Source organism: Lutjanus erythropterus, chromosome 1 (genome assembly GCF_056507025.1).
Source record: "Lutjanus erythropterus isolate fLutEry1 chromosome 1, fLutEry1.hap2, whole genome shotgun sequence".
In the NCBI taxonomy this organism is placed as follows: domain Eukaryota; kingdom Metazoa; phylum Chordata; class Actinopteri; order Lutjaniformes; family Lutjanidae; genus Lutjanus; species Lutjanus erythropterus.
In genome coordinates, this window is record NC_139317.1 from 29,529,775 (window position 1) to 29,550,670 (window position 20,896).

At 40.8% G+C, this 20,896-nt stretch overlaps 1 protein-coding gene across 1 annotated transcript in view; it reads right to left on the reverse strand.

Annotated features, from left to right (window-relative positions):
- ush2a (Usher syndrome 2A (autosomal recessive, mild)) overlaps positions 1-20,896 on the reverse strand; it is a 247,658-nt gene that overhangs the window by 21,399 nt on the left and 205,363 nt on the right. Inside the window, exons 70-73 of the mRNA XM_084719301.1 lie at positions 17,841-17,999; positions 17,175-17,337; positions 14,041-14,258; positions 13,815-13,951 (exon numbers count right to left, since the gene is read on the reverse strand). Coding sequence (XP_084575427.1) covers positions 13,815-13,951; positions 14,041-14,258; positions 17,175-17,337; positions 17,841-17,999 — 677 coding nt within the window. The remainder of the gene's footprint in view (positions 1-13,814; positions 13,952-14,040; positions 14,259-17,174; positions 17,338-17,840; positions 18,000-20,896) is intronic.

Here is a 20,896-nt window from a genome sequence, read left to right on the forward strand (position 1 = left end):
GGTCTGAAGAGGAGATATGACAAAAACGAAGAGGGACATCAAAGAAATGATTGGGTTAAAAGGAGAAAGTATAAAAGAGCAGAGATGGAAAAGAAAATAGGGAAGGGGGTAGCATGCCACAGTGAGAGAGTGGAAATTAGTTACACAAACAAATCCTGCAAGAATAAAAACCAATGCATTACTCATTAAAATGGGAGGAATGAAAAGAAACACTGAAACAATGGCCAGCTAAGATGACATGACATGGGATTCATGATATCAACATTTCAACATACAGCCTCTGCCATGGTAAAGTAAGTAGACACCAGAGAAGTGGCAGAGACAGAGAGAGACTGGCAGGCAGGCGGCCGTCCCTTATGGGTGAATTCAAAGCTTCCAGATTGAGTGTTTATGTCACACATGCACTCTTTCATATCACACACACACACACACACACACACACACACACACACACACACATACACACACAGACACAGGCAGAGTGAGTCTGCCAGTAGCTTTAGGCAGTGGGACCCAGCCCAACACCCTGGCAGACACAGGGGCAGTGTGTGTGTGTGTGTGTGTGTGTGTGATACAGTGGGAACACCATTTACTAATTGATAAGAGACACACTGTTGTTTCAAAAGACCCTGGCGTGCGATGACATGGTAGTCAGGGAGCACAAGGCTCCAGGATGTAGCATTGCCTGTTTGTTTGTTTGTTTGTTTGTTCATGACTGTGAGCTTTAAAGCAGCCGTGAGACTGATGTTTTTCTGTATGTGAACATATTTGTGTGAACGTACAACACAGGAGTCTATAGTTTTTCATGTTGAGTCTGCAGTTTTTTAAAAAATTGACTGTATGCTTTCACATAAGCAAGCATATGTAAAGAGATTAACTGGTAACCCACTTCAATGCCGCGGCAAGAGGATCAAAAAGGCTCCAATTCAAACTGAATCAAATGAAAACCCTGACAAATCAGCGTAGCGTGGCACCAAGGATGAACTGTCTGAACAACAAGCAGAATGCATGTATTCACTGTTTTCATGTCTGGGAGCCAACGTGTTTTTCATCCACAGTAAAATAGGATTAATAAGCCCCTAGACACCTAGACACAAACTAAATCCTCCTGCAAATCACAGCACTTCTCAGTAGCAGAGGGAGGGAGGGGGGGACGGAAAAAGAGAGACACGGGATGGAGAGAGATGTAAAGAGAAAGGGGTAGAGGGAATGAGACATAAAGGCCGCAAGAAAAAAAGAGATTGGAATGAAATGAATAAGGCTCAGAATTAGGAAAGAGGGAAAGAAAAAAGTAAGAGGTGAGTAAGTTAATAACCAATGAAAGAAATAAAAAAAAAGAGAGACAGCAGGAAGAGGGAGTGTGTGAGGAAGAGTAAGACAGAGAGATTGAGTGAATGGGTAAAAAAAGATGGAGGAAAGCTAAAGTGGGAGAGAAAAAAAAGATAAATGTGGCAAAAGGGAGAGACAGATTAAGTGAGCGAGAATGAGAGATCTCTCTACCTTAAAAGCCAGTGAAATATGTGAGGCATGTGGCCTATAAAGCGGTTAACATATGCACATTGTCAATAGCAGCATCTGGCGCTGGCAGCTTTTATAGGAGCATGGAGACTCTGCTACACGCCTCTAGATGGCAATACATTCAAACACTTTATCACTGAAACACACCACATTAACGGCCTCCTCACACACACACACACACACACACACACACACACACACACACACACACACACACACACACACACACACGCACAAATACTCAACAATCAAGCACTATGAAATTCACCACCTCAGCCTGGTAACTGCACACACACAGACACGCAGACAGGCAGTAATCAAATGGTGTTACACTAAAACACACTACTATTACATTACATTAACAGCTCCCTCAATAACTATTTCTTTCTCATACATACACATGTGCAGACAGACACAAAACACTCTCACAGTATCTTATAACGCACATATTAAAGGGACAGTTCACCCCCAAATCAAAAATACGTATTTTTCCTCTCTCTTACTTGTAGCACTACTTATCCATCTAGATTCTTTTGGTGTGAGTTGCAAAATTTTACAGGTATCTCCCGTAGACATGACTGTCTGTCTCCAATATAACACAACTAGACATCACTCGGCTAGTTTCTATATGAAACTCTAGAAACTATTTTCTTCCTACTTAACTACACCCACCGACAGACTCTCCACACAGTAGGAAACATGCATCTACTCATGGACGAGAGGTTGCACTCCTGACAAGGCAGGATGTGAACATTAAAGGCTTCCTCCGCGGCTGAGCTGTAACCTCTCGTTTCTGAGTAGATAGAAACTTCCTTCTCTGTGACTGGTAGGTGTTGTTCAGTAGAAAGAAATAGTTCGTACATGAAAAAAGACATTGCTGCTGAGTTTTTCTAATGTATTTTTTTGTGAGAAAAGGCAGACATCTCTAGAAATCTCTATGGCAGGTGACTCCAAAACTCTGCAACTCACACCACAACAATCTCTTTGGATGAACAGCCCTACAGGTAAGAGGGAAAATATGTACTATTGATTTTGGGGTGAACTGTCCCTTTAACAAATGTGTAGGTTAACACATACATACAAAACTGCAACAGAAAGTTATGGAAAATATTTAAGACCACACAATTGGAACTGAGTTTCTTAACTTTATATTTGTTAAGTTTCTGTCATGTATATTACATGTGTACTTAATGCTGCTGTATACTGTACAGAATCTGCAGTTTGGAGCCAAAGCTATATTGTAATTTAACAATAGGTATGTATTTATGATCTTGCTGTAACATTTAGTTTGGGTTATAGCATAGGATTTATTTAAAATTCTCGTTTCAACATCAAGTTATAGGTGTAGTAATTGTCTAAAACTGATTTTGATAAATGGTTGTGTTTCTGTTAAGCCTACATTGAACCTATGAAGACCACATGAAAAGCTACAGTCTAAGATATGAAAGCAAAAGGTTCTTGTCAACCTAAATTCAGTGTGCATGAGCATGTGCATGTGTGTGTGGATGATCAAAGTCACGAGTTAATCATGCCAAATGCAGAAGACAGGGGGGTCAAGAGAGAGATGGGGGAGAGGAAGAGAGAATTGCACAGATGTAAAAGAAAGAAGGTGTAAACAAGACAGAGGGAGAAAGAAGGAGACAATAATAGGGAAAGAAGAGAAGAGACAGGAAGAGGTCTTGCTAATTTATACATTAAAGGGCCCTCAGATCTTACATGGTTCAACACAACTTAACATTGAGAGCTAGGAAGCAATCTATTCAATCTTTTATTTCCTCATTCTGTCTTCTCTTTGGTGTGTGAGCTAAGGAACAGCGGGGGTGCTCTGGACAGTGTGTATGTGTTTCTGCATATGTAGCCTATGTAAAAGGGTTAGTTGTGCACATGGGCTCCTTGAACTTAGTGCAAATAATATCAGTATCAGGTCTTTATTTGTGTGTATTTGCATGTATCCTAACAAGCGCACATTTGCATGCATCTTGTTTTGTACCCATGTGTCCCTACTAGAAGTGTGTGTGTGTGTGCAAGTGCACAGCAGAGTGTGTGTGATATTCAGGTGGAGAGGCATGGTGCGGCCGGGGGGACAGTGTGTGATACTAATTAAGAATAACCATGTGTATTTGTCAAAAGAATTATGCTGATTATCTCACAAAGGCCCCAGCACTGGGCCCCGCAGAGAGACAGAGACAGAGAGACGGACCAACATTAGCATATGGCTACACACATGCATGCACGTACACACACACTCTCTTTCTCTCTCTTTGTCTCGCACACCCACACATGCACGCACGCAGGTAAAAGTAAAGTGAGTGCCTAAGAACATACATGAAAGAACCATGCCTAATGATAGGTGAATGAGGTCCAACTGGTCTGCCTTAGGGATCTTTCTCTCCACAGGCCTCCTCTGGCCTCTCTGCTCTGTCATATTAAGTCCTGGCGAGATAATAAAGCACCATGCTGTTTCACCTTTTCTTATGTATCTTAGTTCTTTCAGTGTGTGGTAAAACACGCTATGATCAGACGTGATTCAATGAAATTCAATACAATTCAATGCAATCCAATTCAGTTCAACTGAGCTAAATTCAATTCAATTCTTAAGTCCAGTCTATTAGTACAAGCTGTGCCCTGACCAGCCCTGTGAGAGCAGTAATTGTTTTCGGAGGTTTCTGAGGTGAGCCAGTGCACCACACGCTGCTCTCTCGCGCCCCATGCCAAGCTCTCAAGCCAAGTTTGTGCGTGTGTGCGTTATGTGTGTGTACGTATTTATGTGTGCATGCCTAATTCAATGCTGCTGGAACAATTGCCCTGTGTCTGTTTGCAAATGCCCTGCGTGGGTGTCCCTGCTAGTCAGTGTGCGTTAGACAAACCCTGACACATACAGACGTTCGTGCGACACACACACACACACACACACACACACACACACACACACACACACACACACACACACACACACACACACACACACACACACACACACACAGATGCACAGACTGCCATTAGGCATGTGTTTTGTCTGTGGCCAGCACAGACATAGAGAGGGACTGCAGGGGTCTGGAACAGGCATGCCCACTTCACACCGACAGCCATGATTGGCTTTGGCGGCTCTAGACCCCAGGAACAACATATTTAGTGTGCATATATGAGTGTGTGTGTGTTTGTGTTTGTGCGCGATGTGGCCAAAGACCAGTGGACAAATTCTGGCGAGTCAGAGGCGGTATGCTTAAAATCCACAGATATCGCTCCTGAAATTCAAATGAGCGAGCAAACATGTGTTCCTGTGTGTGTCTAAGGATGCAGCTTTATTTGAGATTAAGTTCATCAGACAGGGCAACACAAAAAATTAATTATTTACTAATGACTAGTTGGTAAAAACAAATAAACTAAAGTAAAACTAAGCAAAATTGAAGTTACTTTTGGGGCAGTGCATTTAAATATAATACGAGGAGCTTTTAACTGGTTAATAAACAGTCACTAGCAAGACGAGTGGCTATATTTATATAGTTATTCTTAACACCTGCCACTGGGTGGGATTCTCCTTGAAACCAGATAAATCAGTTTATGGCATGCAAACCAAAGGGCCTGTTCACATTTTCTAGGCACAGTTACAGTGAGGGTTAGCCTGCTAAAGCAAGAGGTAACTTTTCCTTAGAAATTTGATGGTATGTTTTGTGGTTATAACCATGGTAACAATAAATCAACACAATATAAAAGTTTGATTCAGTTTTAAGATTTTCATGTAACTGTTTCGACCGGGCTTATACTGGATTACAGAGCACTGAATAAACACGTAACCAAAGGCTAACATGTAGGAAAGAGAAACAAAAACATTATCAGGAAAAAAAAATCTATTAGAGGAAATGTTCCTTATATGAGATGCGACTAAGAGTGTCTTGATATTCCACTTGATGGAGGGTTGTTGATCTAAAATGATGACAAATAAGGATCTTACAAATTCTAACTTAGTATAAATACTTAGCTTTCTTCTTTGGCGCCCCTGTCATCTTTAAAGTCGAGATGACATTAAAAATGATGTTTTAACCTCTGCACCTATTTAATAATATGCTAAATAAATAATTAAATAAACAAACCTTTTTTTGTATTCTTATTAGGGCTGCCCCCTAATAGTCGACTAAACAATCAGTGAAAAGAGTTTTAGTCAATCAAATTTTCATTTATTCATTAGTCACAGGAAAAAAAAACAGCGCAAATTCCATTCGGAAGCTCTGCCCTGATGTTATGCCCCGGGGATAGTTGCACGAACCTTTTCTCTTGTAACACTGATGTCACCGGTGCACTGCTGCTAACTGTGCTGTAGCTGTATTAGCCAGTTAGCTCAGTTTGCGGTCCTATTAGACTGGGACTCAACCTCTGATACCGACCAGTCTGACAACAGGGAATGCAGTAAAATGTGATTTAATGTCACAGTGGTTCCGACTAAGACTCTTGAGCCTAGTGACAAAGAAGACTCAGTGGGTTCAGGCGTGGACAGGAGGCATGAAGTGCCTGAGGAGTGAGTCTGTAACTAAGATAGTTGAAGTATACATCATCAGCCCTAATCAGGATCCATGTTTTCTTTCTGTAAAGCAAAATATAATGTGTGCTTATGTAAGCCGGAACCAACCAAATTTAACAAATAACATGATGACATCCACCTGTCAATCAATATTCGACTTTTAGTGACAGAACTAAGATTCATTAGTTAGCTAGCTAGCAAGAGCATAGTACATTGGGTTATGACACACCCACCTTTCAAAATTCAAATCAGCTTCCTCCAAACATTATGTCCTGCCTGCCTATCCTGTTCCGATCAGAAATATGCCATGATATGGAAACTAGGCATGCTCAAAATGCTGTTTCATTTGGACTTTAAACCACTTACACCCAATTGATGAGCATAATGCAGACGGCTAAATATAAAAACAAAGATTCTGTATTCATTGTTCAGGCTGTGAGGCAGCATCGGACTGACAGAGAGGCTGACAGAAACACCTCCTCCAGACTACAGTCAGAAGTACAACCCACCTCCAAAACAAACACAAGTTTTCATACACACACACACACACACACACACACACACACACACACACACACACACACACACACACACACACACACACACACATTTCCTCCGGAGTTGAACTCAGTCATCAAAAATACACTGAGTCCTTTTTTTCTCTCTCTTATAAGCACTCACATTCAGCATTCCTCTAAAGTGATGACCATCGTATCACAGTTGCAGCACTAAACACCCATTAAGACAAGTAGAGAGCACTACACTGGATGGTGTGGCCTCTTCACAGACAGACACACAATAACACACAACCTGTTATTACCAAGAGAAAAAAAAGTGAGCAACGTGGATGAGGGGGCACAAAAAGAGAGGGAGGTAGAGGAAGTAGGAGAATATAAACTCACTTGAAAAAAAAATCACTTGAAAGAGTGCGAGAGAGACTGAAGAAGAGGGAATGGAGGGGGGCAAAGATAAAACATAAAAACTGTAATTTGTGACAAAGGCAGAGAAAACCTAGATGCAAATGTAGTGATGGAGGGAGGACTGAGCAGTATGGAGCAACGGAGGGAGGAGTTGTGACAAAGATGAGGAGATGAGAGAGAAAGATTGCAGTGAGGAGGAGAGGGACTGTTGCAGCCTGATTATTTGGCTGTTTATGCAGGATGCTGAGAGCCCTCCAATCAGAGTTGGAGACCTCTAACTAAGGGGTCTGATAGGCCGAGGGCCTAACGAACTCTGCGTCTGAGTCTCCTTATTCTCTCTCTAATCCTTCCTTCCTCTCTTCACCTGTGTCATCCTCCCCTCTCAACCTCCTCATCCCTCTCTTCTCACCCTGTGCTCTCAGCTCCGCATTTCTCTCTTACCACCACTCCTTGGTCTCCCTCATTTGTTAAAGGGTGTCACTGAGAGCAAGGGCAAAGCCATGTCATTCCCGTTTCCTTTGACCGCCCCTACCCTCTGGATCATCTCTTTGGTAGTTAAGCAAAACAAAGATAATATGAGACGATAAAAGAGGGTTCAAAGCAACAAGTGAGGGAGTAAAGTTGTTGGATTGGGTCCTGTTTCCAGTCATAACAGATTTGCTGATTTTATTTATAGATTTTATAAAATTCAGCGTTTCCCCTATCCTGGTTCCTGTTTTAGATGTTTCCCTGCTCCAACACACCTGATTCACATGATCAGACAAAACACAAGCAAATGAGAAAAACATCTTTAACACTTTTACAACACCTGAGTGAAATACATGCAGATATATAGACAACACAAGCAATTAATGTACAGAAACACTGTCTAACATAACAAAGATTCTGATCACAGTTGTGATATTTTTGAAGCTAATGGCTAGATCTTGCATCCTAGAAGAATATTAGGGCCAGGGACATGGAAGAAAAACTGAGAGGGGAAAGATGTTTTTTTCTCATTTTGAATTTGGAGAATGAAGTTGAAATGTTGAGAATAAAGTCTAACTTCAGTATTAGTCCCAGAAAAAATAAATCAGGAGGAGGAGGAGGGGCGAGGCCAAAATTGCAATGTTAAGAACAGTGTTTCCTTAACTTTTTTTTCTGGGGACCCACTTTTGAAAAATGATAAACAATCATGACCCATTTTACAATGGGCCCCATCAGTAAATCTTGGGAAGAGTTCATTTGTGCATAAATTAACATTCTTGACCATTTTTACTGCCATTTTTGCATCAGTTGTTTGTGTCCCACCGAGACCTATATTGGGCACAAATCTTAAATCTTGGACATTTTGGGAAATACACTGTTTTGCTGAGAGTCTTGTTTGCCCACTTGCTGTTTCCAGTCTTTATGGTTAAGCTAAGCTAACTGTTTGCTGGCTGCCTCAATTTTTATATTGTGGCAATGATGTAGAGATGACTCTTGGTGCTTTCATAAAATATTACCACCATGAGATTTTTCATAAATGATCATCAGTAATGCAGATATAATGACTAAGTGGGTATAGGCAAATAATAGGCAGCTAGAACTGTCTGGTAAGTTCAGAAAATCACATCACTTTACTATAATGCAGCTATTAACACCAGGAGAAGACAACACTTGTGACATATCACAATAAAACAATATCTAGTCGATATCTAGTCTCATAACATGATATGATGATATAATAATATAATATATATATATATATATATATATATATATAATATATTGCCCAGCTGCATATTTAAATATGACAGTGGTATTGATCTTCACATCTAAGTCTCATTTAGATAAACCTATTCTATTTAATCACACCACATCCTTACTGTGCATATCCAAGCAAAACCCAGTCACTCTAAAATACATGCCAACATACAGTATGACATATTTAAGTATCCCCCAAACTATGCATCAGTATTCATACTATGTGTTCACACCATGTGTTCAACACTATTACTTGTTTGTCCCTATCTAATCATTTAACACACCTGCACAACATTCATGTCTAAGTACACACCACATATTCTGATAACATATATATTTCTCAACTGCGCATGTCTAAATACACACATTTTGACTGTGCAGGTCACACACACACACACACACACACACACACACTGAAACCTCATGTCGGCTTTGAGACACAGTTCGCCGGCTGGCCCTCGCTGTCCCGCGCTCTCTGACGGGCTCTTAATGGTAAACTAACAGATTGTAAACATGCTGCTAGCTCTCTCTCTTTCTCTGCTCTCTATATTAATCACTCTCTTTCTCTCTCTCCATCTCCTTCTTTCTGTTCTTCCCTCACCTCTTTCACTTCCCTCTCACCCCTGCTTGCTTCATCCTTCCCTCTCTATCCCCATCCCTTCTTCCCTTTCCTCTCTCTCTCTCTCCCTCCCTCTCTCTTGCTTTTCCTGGGGTATTTTTTAAACAATGTGTCCTTCATGTACGGTTGGTTACGGGGTGTACAGAAGGACATCATTAGCGCTGGTGGTTAAGCTGTAATTTACACCATTACCGAGGTAGGGGCCATTTTTATTGCCTAGTAAATTTCAGCTCTGAAATATTTAGACCATATGGCTCAATTTGTGTAATAACCTTAATTTCCAAGCACCCTTCAGCTCCCTTCAGCGCCGGCTGTTGTTGGCGGATGGCGGAGTGGTGTGTGTACACATTCATATGTGTGTGCACGGTTTGGGGTTTGGAGCACTCACACACACACACGCATACACATACACAGAAACATGGACATGGCATAAATGTTAACGCATACTCTTACATACACATTACACACACTGTCGTCCACACACTCTCACTGATGCATTCATTCACACACACTGATACACACACCCGCGCGCACATACACACGTATGTATGCATGGCGGTAGCAGATTAATAGGGTGTCAGCTTGTGTTTGGGTGAGGGAGCGTCAGGCGTCGGCCAGATGGTTCTCAGGGATGATGACTGTCAGGGGTCCTGCTCTGATCAATGGGATGTATTAATACAGCACACACGCACATGCATTCATGCACGCACACATTGTTGAACGTACACACACACAAACAAAAATATGTTATGCATGCACGCAGGCACACACGCAACTATATTCAGACATATGTATCCACACAGAGTAACACACACACAGACACACACATATGTATGCACGTGGTCTAACTTCACCAGTGATCCCAAGGGCCACAGTGTAACATCTGGAAGAGCCAGGGGAGGGAGGAAAGGACAGAAGAGTAAAGGAGGAGAAAGAGGGAGGTGGTAGTGAGGGAAAATCAGGAGGTAGGAGGATTTAAAAAGTGGATGGAGGGGGAAAAGATCAGGGACAGATGCATGGGAGGGGAGAGGAGTGACTGGAGGGGGGCAAAGGAGGTGCAACGAGAGCATGGGAAGAGATAGGTGACTGAGGAGGTGTACAGAGGGGTTAAAGGTGGAAGAGGTTAAAGAAGGTGCTGAGAGAAGATGGAAAAGAAGAGCTGAGAAAATTAAGGGTGGGGCCGAGGATGTAAAACAAAGAAGGGATGGAACAGGTAGAAAAATGTAGAAGGTAGTGAAGGATGTGAGCAGAAAAAGATCAGCGAAAAAGAAAGAAAGGGTGAAAGGCTAAAGAGAGAAGAGATGAGGACAGGTGCATGAAACAAACATAGAATTTTAGTTGCACACTGAAGCCATTGCTCAGAATCTGATGAAAGCAAATGAACTTTTGCATGGAGAGAGAAGTCCTGAGAAGGGAAATGCACACAGTCCCTGTGTACACAGCCCTGTGTAAAAAAAACAGAGCTGAATGGAGGGATGGAATCAGGTGAAACAAGAAGGAAAACAGAGTAAAGAATGAACACCAAGAGGATGAAATTTACAGGAACAGAGAAGAGAAAACATAAAGCAAAAGAAAAGTAAGGGAACCACGATGCAAGAACCGTGACTTGACAGGGCTGTTTGAGTGACTAACATGTCTGTCAGAAAGGTGTAAAGCATGGAGAGTGGATGTGTGTGTGTGTGTGTGTGTGTCTGTGTGTGTGTGAGACTGTATGTGCCAGGCGGCGCGCAGGGGTCTAGTGAGGCAGGCCGCCTGCGCTTCGTACCCTCATTCCGTCCGATTGCCATGACGACCCCATTAATCAGCCAAGCTGGCACAGAGCAGGGTTCCCAGCCCAGCCTGAGATCAATACACGCACAAATACACACATACCAAATGGACACACACGCACGCACACACACACACACAAACAATACATCTACAAATTAATAAAATTTAATGAAGAAAAGAATAAGTAGATTAGTGAGCATTAAGGAAGGAAAAAGTTAACTAATGAAGAAGTGAAGCTAAACAATGGAAGAGTCACGGTCTTAATGTCACTTCTGAAAATCTTTTCTTAAAGGGTTTTGACAAAAAAAAAAAGTTCCTGTATTTTACAATCAATTTTTTTTTTTACAATAAATGAGAATCTACTGCAGGACTTGCTGCTTAAATTTTAACTCTTTGTACCTGTAATAATTTTAAACCTGATTTACATGTTAGCATAAAAAAAATATAGCTTCCATGAAGTTTAACCAGCCTGTCCATTAGCGATTAGCAATATCTTCATCCCCCCTCTCACCTCTTCCCATCTTCTCAAGTCTTAGCTGAGAGATGTGGGAAAGCAGCAAATTTACTACATTACATAAGTTTCATAAGTTCCCTACATCAAATAAACAAAATAAACTAACAAAGTGCAAAGGAATTAAATATTTTCACACCTGTTTTCCTTTTTAGAGAAATAAAACTGATCACCCTCTGAATTCAAGTTTCTCTCCTTTACTGAAGTAAGACAAGCTTAATTGGCTCATTAACTCCTCGTAAAAAACACACTTCATTCAAACTTTACAGAAAAACATGTAAAACTCACCATAACCACCATTGTTAGTCTGGCCACTGTCCCAACAATCACCCGCTCTGGTTTGATCGAATTAAATCTTTAATTCACCACTCGAAAAAAGTGCAAAGAGTCTGTCTCTCTAGGCTGATAACCTCTCATTCCTTGTCCAGCTCATTGCACTCCTGGGTGTGGGTGTGTATTGTGCTGCTGGATGAGAGCAGACAATTACATTAGCAAAATTAAATTACCAATATCGCCCCCAAAATCGGCCAAAAACACCCAACCAGTAATGGAGTCAGCTCATCGTCCACAGGTAATATATTGTGCCTAAAACAGACTTTGCTGCTGACCCTGTCCACAGCAGGTAGGTAACTGTCTATCGATTCACACCTCATACAAGATACCTAGATTATAATTTTCCTTTTAACAAATTGTTTGTTGTTTAATTCTTAAATGTCTACTTTGCCTTTTGTGACAAACATCCATTCAATATCAAACAAAATTTTGGGCTGCGTATTGCTAACCAGCACAAAGTCGAGACACAAATGTTACTTAATCTTATATAGCTTGCTCTTTTCAAGTTTGCAAAGAACTTTCTCATTTTCACTTTCTTTGTGTATTCCTAAACAATGGAGCGCATGTGGTGAAGGCAACCTCGTGACAAATGACCGCCACCAAAATAAGTCTATGCCATGTCAATGAGCCTCTCACACATACACAAACTCACACACGCACACACAAACAGAGTGCTCCATATCAATGAGAAGGTTAAAGGTCTCCATTTACATCTTGTATTAATTATGAGTGACAAGCCAAAGGTCACAGAGGGAGAAGAGGCCACTTGTATGGACAGAATATAGATCTATACCTCTACCTCCTCTCCCTCTTTCGTGCTCCACCCTGCTTTCCCTATCTATCACTCTGTCTCTCCCCCCTCATGTTCCTTCACTTGTGTTTTCCCCCCACCCTCCGTGCTCTCTTTTGGTGTCGCTCATTCTTGCTCTCTTTTTTTTTTTCTCTCATCTTCTCTATTAACTGAATTGTTCTTTCTTCAGAAAATCTGTCTCTCTGTCTTTTGTTTTTTCCTGTGGCTCTTTGCCTTTTCTTCCTCTCTTTCCTTCTTTAAATGGATAAGTACAGCATGTAAGTAGAAATTTCAGATATTAATGTACACACACATATAAAGGTGTATGGTGGTGTGCAGGGAGGATGCCAGCCACAGTTGGTCAATTTCCCATGGCAGTTTTGGGTGAACCCTGCTTACTGAGCGGCCAACTCATATTGAAACTAGATTATCACCAGTTTAGATTATCACCAGTAGTATATGTGTTTGTGTTTGCTTATGTGTCTCTGTGTGTTTGGTTTGAGGGGGGTTGCTTATAGTTATTCCCTGTGTTGGAAATTCAGGCATAACACAGAATTGTGGCTAGGGCCCCCAGAGAATAGCAGGCCATGGGCAGTGTGTGTGTGTGTATGTGTGTGTGTTTCTGTCTTCAGGCCCCTCACTGGCAAACAGATGGCACCAGCACCACAGGTAGAATCCAAATTTCTTCACATGCATCACAAATGACAATAGCCACACACACACACACACACACACACACACACACGCACACACGCGCACACACACACACACACACACACACACACACACACACACACACACACACACACACACACACACACACAAAGAGTATATTATACATATTGATAATATACTATTTAAACTTTATTTTTCATGACTGGGAATTCTACACATCTGCATTTTACCTGTTTGAGTATGTTTCAGTTATTTCAACATGGGATCAATGAGGAGACTCTCCTCACAGATAAATGTAGGCATGCTTCAATCATCCAACATTCACTGTGAGTGTGTGTGTGTGTGTGTGTGTGTGTGTGTGTGTGTGTGTGTGTGTGCATGTGTGTGTGTGTGTGTGTGTGTGTGTGTGTGCACGCATGTATTATGTGTGCATTTACCTCCACAGTGAGTGCAGTAACAGCAGTTGAGTTGAGCGTTGGGTCCTGTTGGTGCTTCTTGTAAACCAGTCTATAATGGGAAATGAGACCGTTGGGCTGCCTCGGTTCACTCCATTTCAGATGAGCTGAGTACGCACCTGTCCAAGTGCACAGCATGTGGTTCTGTTACTGTGGTTCAATTCAAGATTACAATCATACCAGTTTTAATGTGACTTGGTGAACTCACCAGTGGCTGTGGCAGTGGGAGGGGCCATATCTTGTGGTTCTGCCTGCAAGGTCTGAGCTAAAACCCATGGACTCACAGCTGAGCCTTTGGAGTTGTGGGCACGAACCCTGTACTGGAAGTAGCTGAAGGGTCGCAGGGCGGGACTTGCATCAAAAAATTCCAGCGGCCCTTTGGACCAGATGAAAACCAGCAGCTCCTCCTCTGTTCCTACTGGACGCCTACAATAAAATTAACACTTGGAGCAATCATTCATCACTGTTTATTCCTTATAACTCAAATAAAAAAGTATACATGTCTACTTTTTAAATATGTTTTAATGTATTTAAAATTAATATATTAAAAGAAGTGGTTGAATTATATTGAAACCACTTTTCGTATATGGAAACCTTAACTTAACATATGCTTGAGTCTAGTTGAGGTGGCGCCACAGATGGCTGCCTCAGTTTTGTCCCAGTGACACCGTCTCTCATATCCCTCTACACCCTCTACAGTCAACACACCTGACAACACATTACATTAACACACATCTCTTGGACTCTTAGATTCTATCTTGCATGTTGCAAGTATTCTTTAAGATAATACTGTGAGCTTCACACATTCCCTAATATTTAGCATATTTTCCTCCATAAACCTGCACAGCACCACCATCTATATGAATAACATTTTTACTTCCATATTCAATTCAATTTTTTATTTTCTATTTATGCTTTTTTGACTTGCAGTACTTGTTGCCTATCTTGAATTATATTTCTCATACCATGCTTGTTTGTTATGCACCAAAATACCACAATTTGTTTGTGAAACCGACTTAAATAATCAAGAAAGTATTATTCTTTTGACAGTTCTTTCAAGTTTATTAAGGAACCTACTCAAATAGTACACTATTTTAAAACCATACTTTTGGTGTCTTTTTGCGCCTGAACTGAAAGTATATTGACATTTACTTTTAATACATTTGTAATATCTTTAAAATGTAATTGAATTATCATCAAAACCAAAAAGGTGCTTTCAAGTATGTTATCTTCAAGTATTTAAGTGTATTTTAGTGTACTGAAAATACGCACACTTGTTTGCACAGAATTAAAATAAAAAATGTAACATCACGTCTTTAGCATTGTGTGTAAGTCACTGGCTGATGCAAGCAACCTGATGTCTTGGTAAGTCCTTTTGTCTGTGATTATGTAGGGCTTCAGGTGTGAGCGTGAGAGAGAAAGAGAGATTTTCCTATTTTATCCAAGTCGCTGTCTGCCTGAGTCTGATCATGCCAGGTGTGTCAGCGTGTGTGTGTGAACCGCTATGCTAATGTGTGTTTCCTGAGGACTTAAAGGGCTTAGTCTGGTCTGACCCTGCATACAGATCACACAGTCTTTGGTCAACAAGCAGACCACGACCTTCAGCACGCATTAATACACACGCGCAGACGTACACACACAAAGTATGTAGATTGGTAAGCAGAGATTTACCTGAAGCCACATCACCAAAACTTTTATGCTTTTTTGTAGCATAAAATGTAAATATGTAAATATGTATATGTATATTATACGGTATGTATGCAAGGATCTGTGTATGCGATGCATATGTGTTAGTTATGGTTCATTAGTGTCGTAGTGACAGACTGAAGTTGAAAACACACTGTGCAAATGGCAGACGGCCATTTTGAAGCCTCACATTTGGTATTATAGGGGTAGCCTTCTTGTCTTTTCAACAGGAAGCCTTCATCCTTTCAACAGGAAATAAAGGCAGCCTGCATGGCTACAACATTTCTTGTATTAAACAGTACACTAAAATATGTTTCTGAAAACATTTTTAGCGAGAAACAGGCATACCAGAATACTGATCCATATTTGAGGAACACTGCCTGGTTTGACAGTTTGATCTGAGTTGTGGAAGCCTCCATCAGGAACCAGAAAGTTAATGGCTGCCATCTGGTTGCAATTTTTCTCATATCACAGGTAAACAGTGCAATAAAATATGTTTCTAAGATATTTTAGCCAAAAAATAGGTAATGCTGTAACAGAATCTTGATTTATATTTGATCAGCACTGTCTAGTTTGAAAGTTTAATCTGAATTTCATGAGTCCTGTGTGTTGCACTGAACAGACCCACTGAGAATGATATGTGAACCACACAGCAACCTGAAGCATACACTACTTTACTGTCTTTATAAGGGATCATGTACAGTGAGCATGTCATTATTGTGAATTAAACCCAAACAAGGTGATGCAGGATCCTACCGTGACATGTTGGGGTCTTGAGTCACCCTGAAGGGGTTTAATGTACAGTAATGACCTGCTCACTGTACATTATCTTGCTTATTACACAGTTACTTACATCAAAAATCTGACACAAAACATTAATTTAAAATGATTTTAGTGAAGTAAAAATTATATTATTTCTCCCCCAGAATCTTTGATCAGAACTCTATCCATAACAATGAGCTGTTATCTATAACAATGGTTATTAGTCACAGCAATGGCCTGCTATTGAGAAATACCTGCCACCAGAAAGAATGAAGGTTTAAGGCACTTCCGCATTAGTGGAATAATATACAGTCTATGGTCATGAGCCAAATGACAGCTGATTAGGTGTTTGTGCCAAATGGGGTGTGGCAGTGGGAGTGACCTATAACAAAAGGCACATAACTTCTAAATGGATTAACGTAACATGACCAAACCGTTTGTCGAAGACTCTTGTAGGAGGCATCATTGCATTCAGCAGAGTTCTTTTTTTAATAGTGACCGTTAACCATGACTCCTTCACTTAAGTCGAACCCCCTTACATAACAGTGTTGTTGTAGACACCTGTGGGTGGCGTCTCTGGACTCAGAGTTGTGGGTTATTCTTGCCCCCTATACTTCAGCCACAGAGGTTGTGTGCTTGTGAGGTTGTGTGTGTGTGTGTGTGTGTGTGTGATTGGATGCACACATGGATGCATACACTGTGATCATAGCTACTGCAAATTTCATGCTTGTTAAGTGTTTCCAGCATCTTGTTGAATCCACACTACAAGTACTGGTATACATAACAAAGCAGACGCTGGTCGTCAGTGTACTGCGTATGCAATGCACTTTTTCTTTTTTGTATTTGTGTATGTATACAATATATACAGTGTGTTTTGGTGTGCGCGTATGTTACCTGTATATATGGTAAGATGTGATGAGTCCATTGGGTTTTTGGGGGGGAGACCAGTGGATCTCCAGGACGTTGGCTCCAGCTGCCTTTACTGTGGGGGGCTGCAGGCCTTCTGGGGCAGTTTCTAAAGTCCGAGCATACACACCCTCTCCAACGCCACACCCCTCTACAAGAGACAAAACAGGAGCAATTTGTCACAAAACACACACATTTCTAAGAGCATGTCTTCAGTGCATTTATTTCTTTTATAGTAATGGAACAGATCAGATCAGTAACATATCTTAGGAAAAGTGGGTTCTACCATACCAGAGGAAAAAGAACATTAGCTACAGATAAACATCATCAGATGCATCAAGGTGTCTTTAGCATCGGGATTCAAATTTGTGAATAAATGCTTTAACCCCTCTCAAACTTTGAATTTAACTGCTTTCTCACTTTTTTCTAGTGATGCACATTTCAGTGAGCAGCTCTGCAGAGGACAGTGTTCAGGATTATAGAACTTATCACAGAGAAAAGCCAGTAAACTGCATGTCAACCATAGATGCCGTGCTGTTATGTACAACAGTTTCTCTCATTCATTTCCACAGTTTTACAGTGTATTAGGTTTTTATTTAGTTCCACAATTTGTTTTTTACGGTGCCCGACTAATTGTAAATCTCAAATACTTACCAATTTGACAGGCCTGCACTCTGATGTAGAAGGTGGTGAATGGCTCTAGAGCTGTCACAGTAAGGTGCAGGTCTTGCCCAGCATTATACATTGCGGCTCTTCCACTTTCTGGATTTAACAGGATGTTGTAGTTTACAGGCTGGCGGGTGATGAGCTGAGCTGTGGAAATGGAGAGAGACACACAGGATATTACCTGAACTTAGCTGGCCATAAAAATATTGTTTATAACAAAAAGTGCACTACAATGAGTTATCTTAAGTTATCTTGGTATATTAAAAATATTTTAACCACTTTACCTTGCTGTCAGACAGACTTTTATAACAACTAACTACCATTACGTATGCCAAATATCGTTCCTTCCAAACTCCTTTGGCAATTTCAACCGCTGCTCTGATTGGTGTTTGTTGTGTTATTTTGTGACTTTGGTGAATCCGAAGTAACCCTTTAAAACGCTGAAGTCTGCCTAAAACACAGGCCAGCAAGTCTGTCTAACTTAGATTTTTTAAGTAGGCCTTTTTAGGCAGATAAAATACATTTTGCTGCTGACTCTGTTCATAGCAGTACTTTATTTAGCTTCCTATGGCGGTACTTCTGCTGCTTCTTCAAACTAGGGGCATGCTGACTGCCATCTATTACAGGTAATACACTGACTATAGATAAGAAACTCATTCAACACTACTTCAAAAATTCCCAGCTATCATTTTAACATGTTTAAGTCATTGTCTGGTTCAAATAGCAAAGATGGTATTCAGCCTCAACACAAAAGACTCTACTATGCACATAATACCACAGAAAGGTCGTTCATTATGATGGTTTCTTCTGTTTTAAGGTAAATTAAGATTTTAATTCACTATTTATAAGCACAGACAAGAATGTCTTACTCCATATCAGATACTGAATATTTTGAAACATGGTCATGTTAGGTATTTTTTAAATGTAGTTAAAACCAGATGTTTGTATTTGATCATTTAAAGTTGTATATGAATAAATGCATGCAACAATATGCACAGTATATCATTTCCTACAAGTACACATGCATATATTTGTTCATATTTTTGTTTTTTCACTGACTTGCCTTCACAATCCAGCCACTGTGGTCTCACAACCAGACAAAAACACACAAATGTATACATACAGAAACACCCACACAGATACACACACACGCGCCTAGACTTTGTTAATATTCTCACCGGAGGTTTTTCCATAATTCAGGCCAACTGTATTGTGATGGGTTATTCAACATTCATGAACTCTGGATATCTTGAGAACGAACTGATTACTAGACAAATGAAAGACTTCAATTATTCACCCCCCAACTCACATATGCACACATGCACCTACACACACCTCTGACTTCAGCACATGGAGCTTTTTATATGAGCACACTCTGGCTGCATTTCATACACTTTCACACAGTATACACACACACACACCCATGCACGTACGTCCACACATACACATACACATACACACAGGCGTCACAATGCATCTCTCTCTGATCAGTATGTATCAGCCACAGGAGCTTAATTGTCACTGTGATATTTAAGTTCTATTATTTACAACCAATCAACTTCTTTGACATCATCAATTTCATACACATGATGCCCATAATTACAGATGAACTCATGTCCACTTACATACAACAACAACCATCCACACATGCAAAGTGCTCTCACACACAAAGACAGACACAAGCACCACGGTGGAGGAATTGATCCTAGAGTAAATGTCTTTTTAATAGCCATACGTCATTGCTTTGGCACAATGTATGCATATGAAGACACAAACACATGCGCATGTACATACACACAGAGAGATACACAGTCAGAGGGACTCGCAGGCACACAAACACATATACACACACAAGTCGAAAACACTCCAGACTCTGGGCTCAGGGAGTTAACCAAGCGTGAGAACCCAGCCGATATTTCCTCACCTTTAAAATCAACCCGTAATGACGATAGAATAGGCCTGCCTATGGAAATGTCTCCACAGTGATGTGCACACACACATATGCACACACAGATATGCACACACTCAAATACACATGTATAAAGATGCATGCATAAACACTATACAGAAACGAAAGACACACACACCCACACACACGACAAAGTGAAGTGTCTTTGCTAGTTGGCCCTATAAGCGGTTTCTGAGATAGGAAATCAGCCTAATGAGAGAGTAATAGTCAATGATAGATGGGTTAGGGCAGACAATCACTGCCCCATAAGCATGAAACTCAGCCCTGAGTATGCTCATGTAAACCTGTGTATGTGTGTGTGTGTGTGTGTGTGTGTGTGTGTGTGTGTGTGTGTGTCTGTGTGTGTGTGTATGTGTGTGTGTGTGTGTGTGTGTGTGTGTGTGTGTGTGTGTGTGTCTCCAGGTCTTGAGAGGCCAGAAGGTGAATGGAAAACTACTCGGGGCTTTTGTTTCGGTCTGACCCCTCTCTCTGTCTCCTCATATCAGAGGAAGAAGCAGTTGACATGGTGGAAAAACTTCTCTCTGCTCAGTGTAATATGGTGAGTATATATTTTTTCTGTACTGTAGACCTAAAACCAATGAATGTGACAACCACTCTTTTAGTGTCGGTCCAGACATTTAAATTGTTGGGAAATCACTTCATGTAGAAACTCTTTTTCCAGGAAATAAAATGGTAAGATACTGTATGTGCCAACTGGCACCTACTGTAGAGTAACACAGTACTATTGATAAGTAATTCATACAACCAAGGTAAAGTGGTGAAAATATTCTAAATATAGCATACACTTACATTATTATTGATTTTTCAGGTGGGCCTTTTTTAGGTGGCTAAAATGCATTTTGTTGCCGACCCTGTCCACAGCAGTTCACTGCTTAGCTTCCATGCTGGTACTCCTCTCTGCTTCTCCAAACTGGAGGCATGTCGACCGCCAGCTACTGTACTGTGGATACGTACCTCTCATTGAGAGTCACTTCAGATAATTCAGACTATCTCTTTAACTCTGTTCCCAGTTTCTATTTAAAACATTCTCCGAAAATAAACACAAGGAAATGAGAATGAATTCAACTCACTGTGT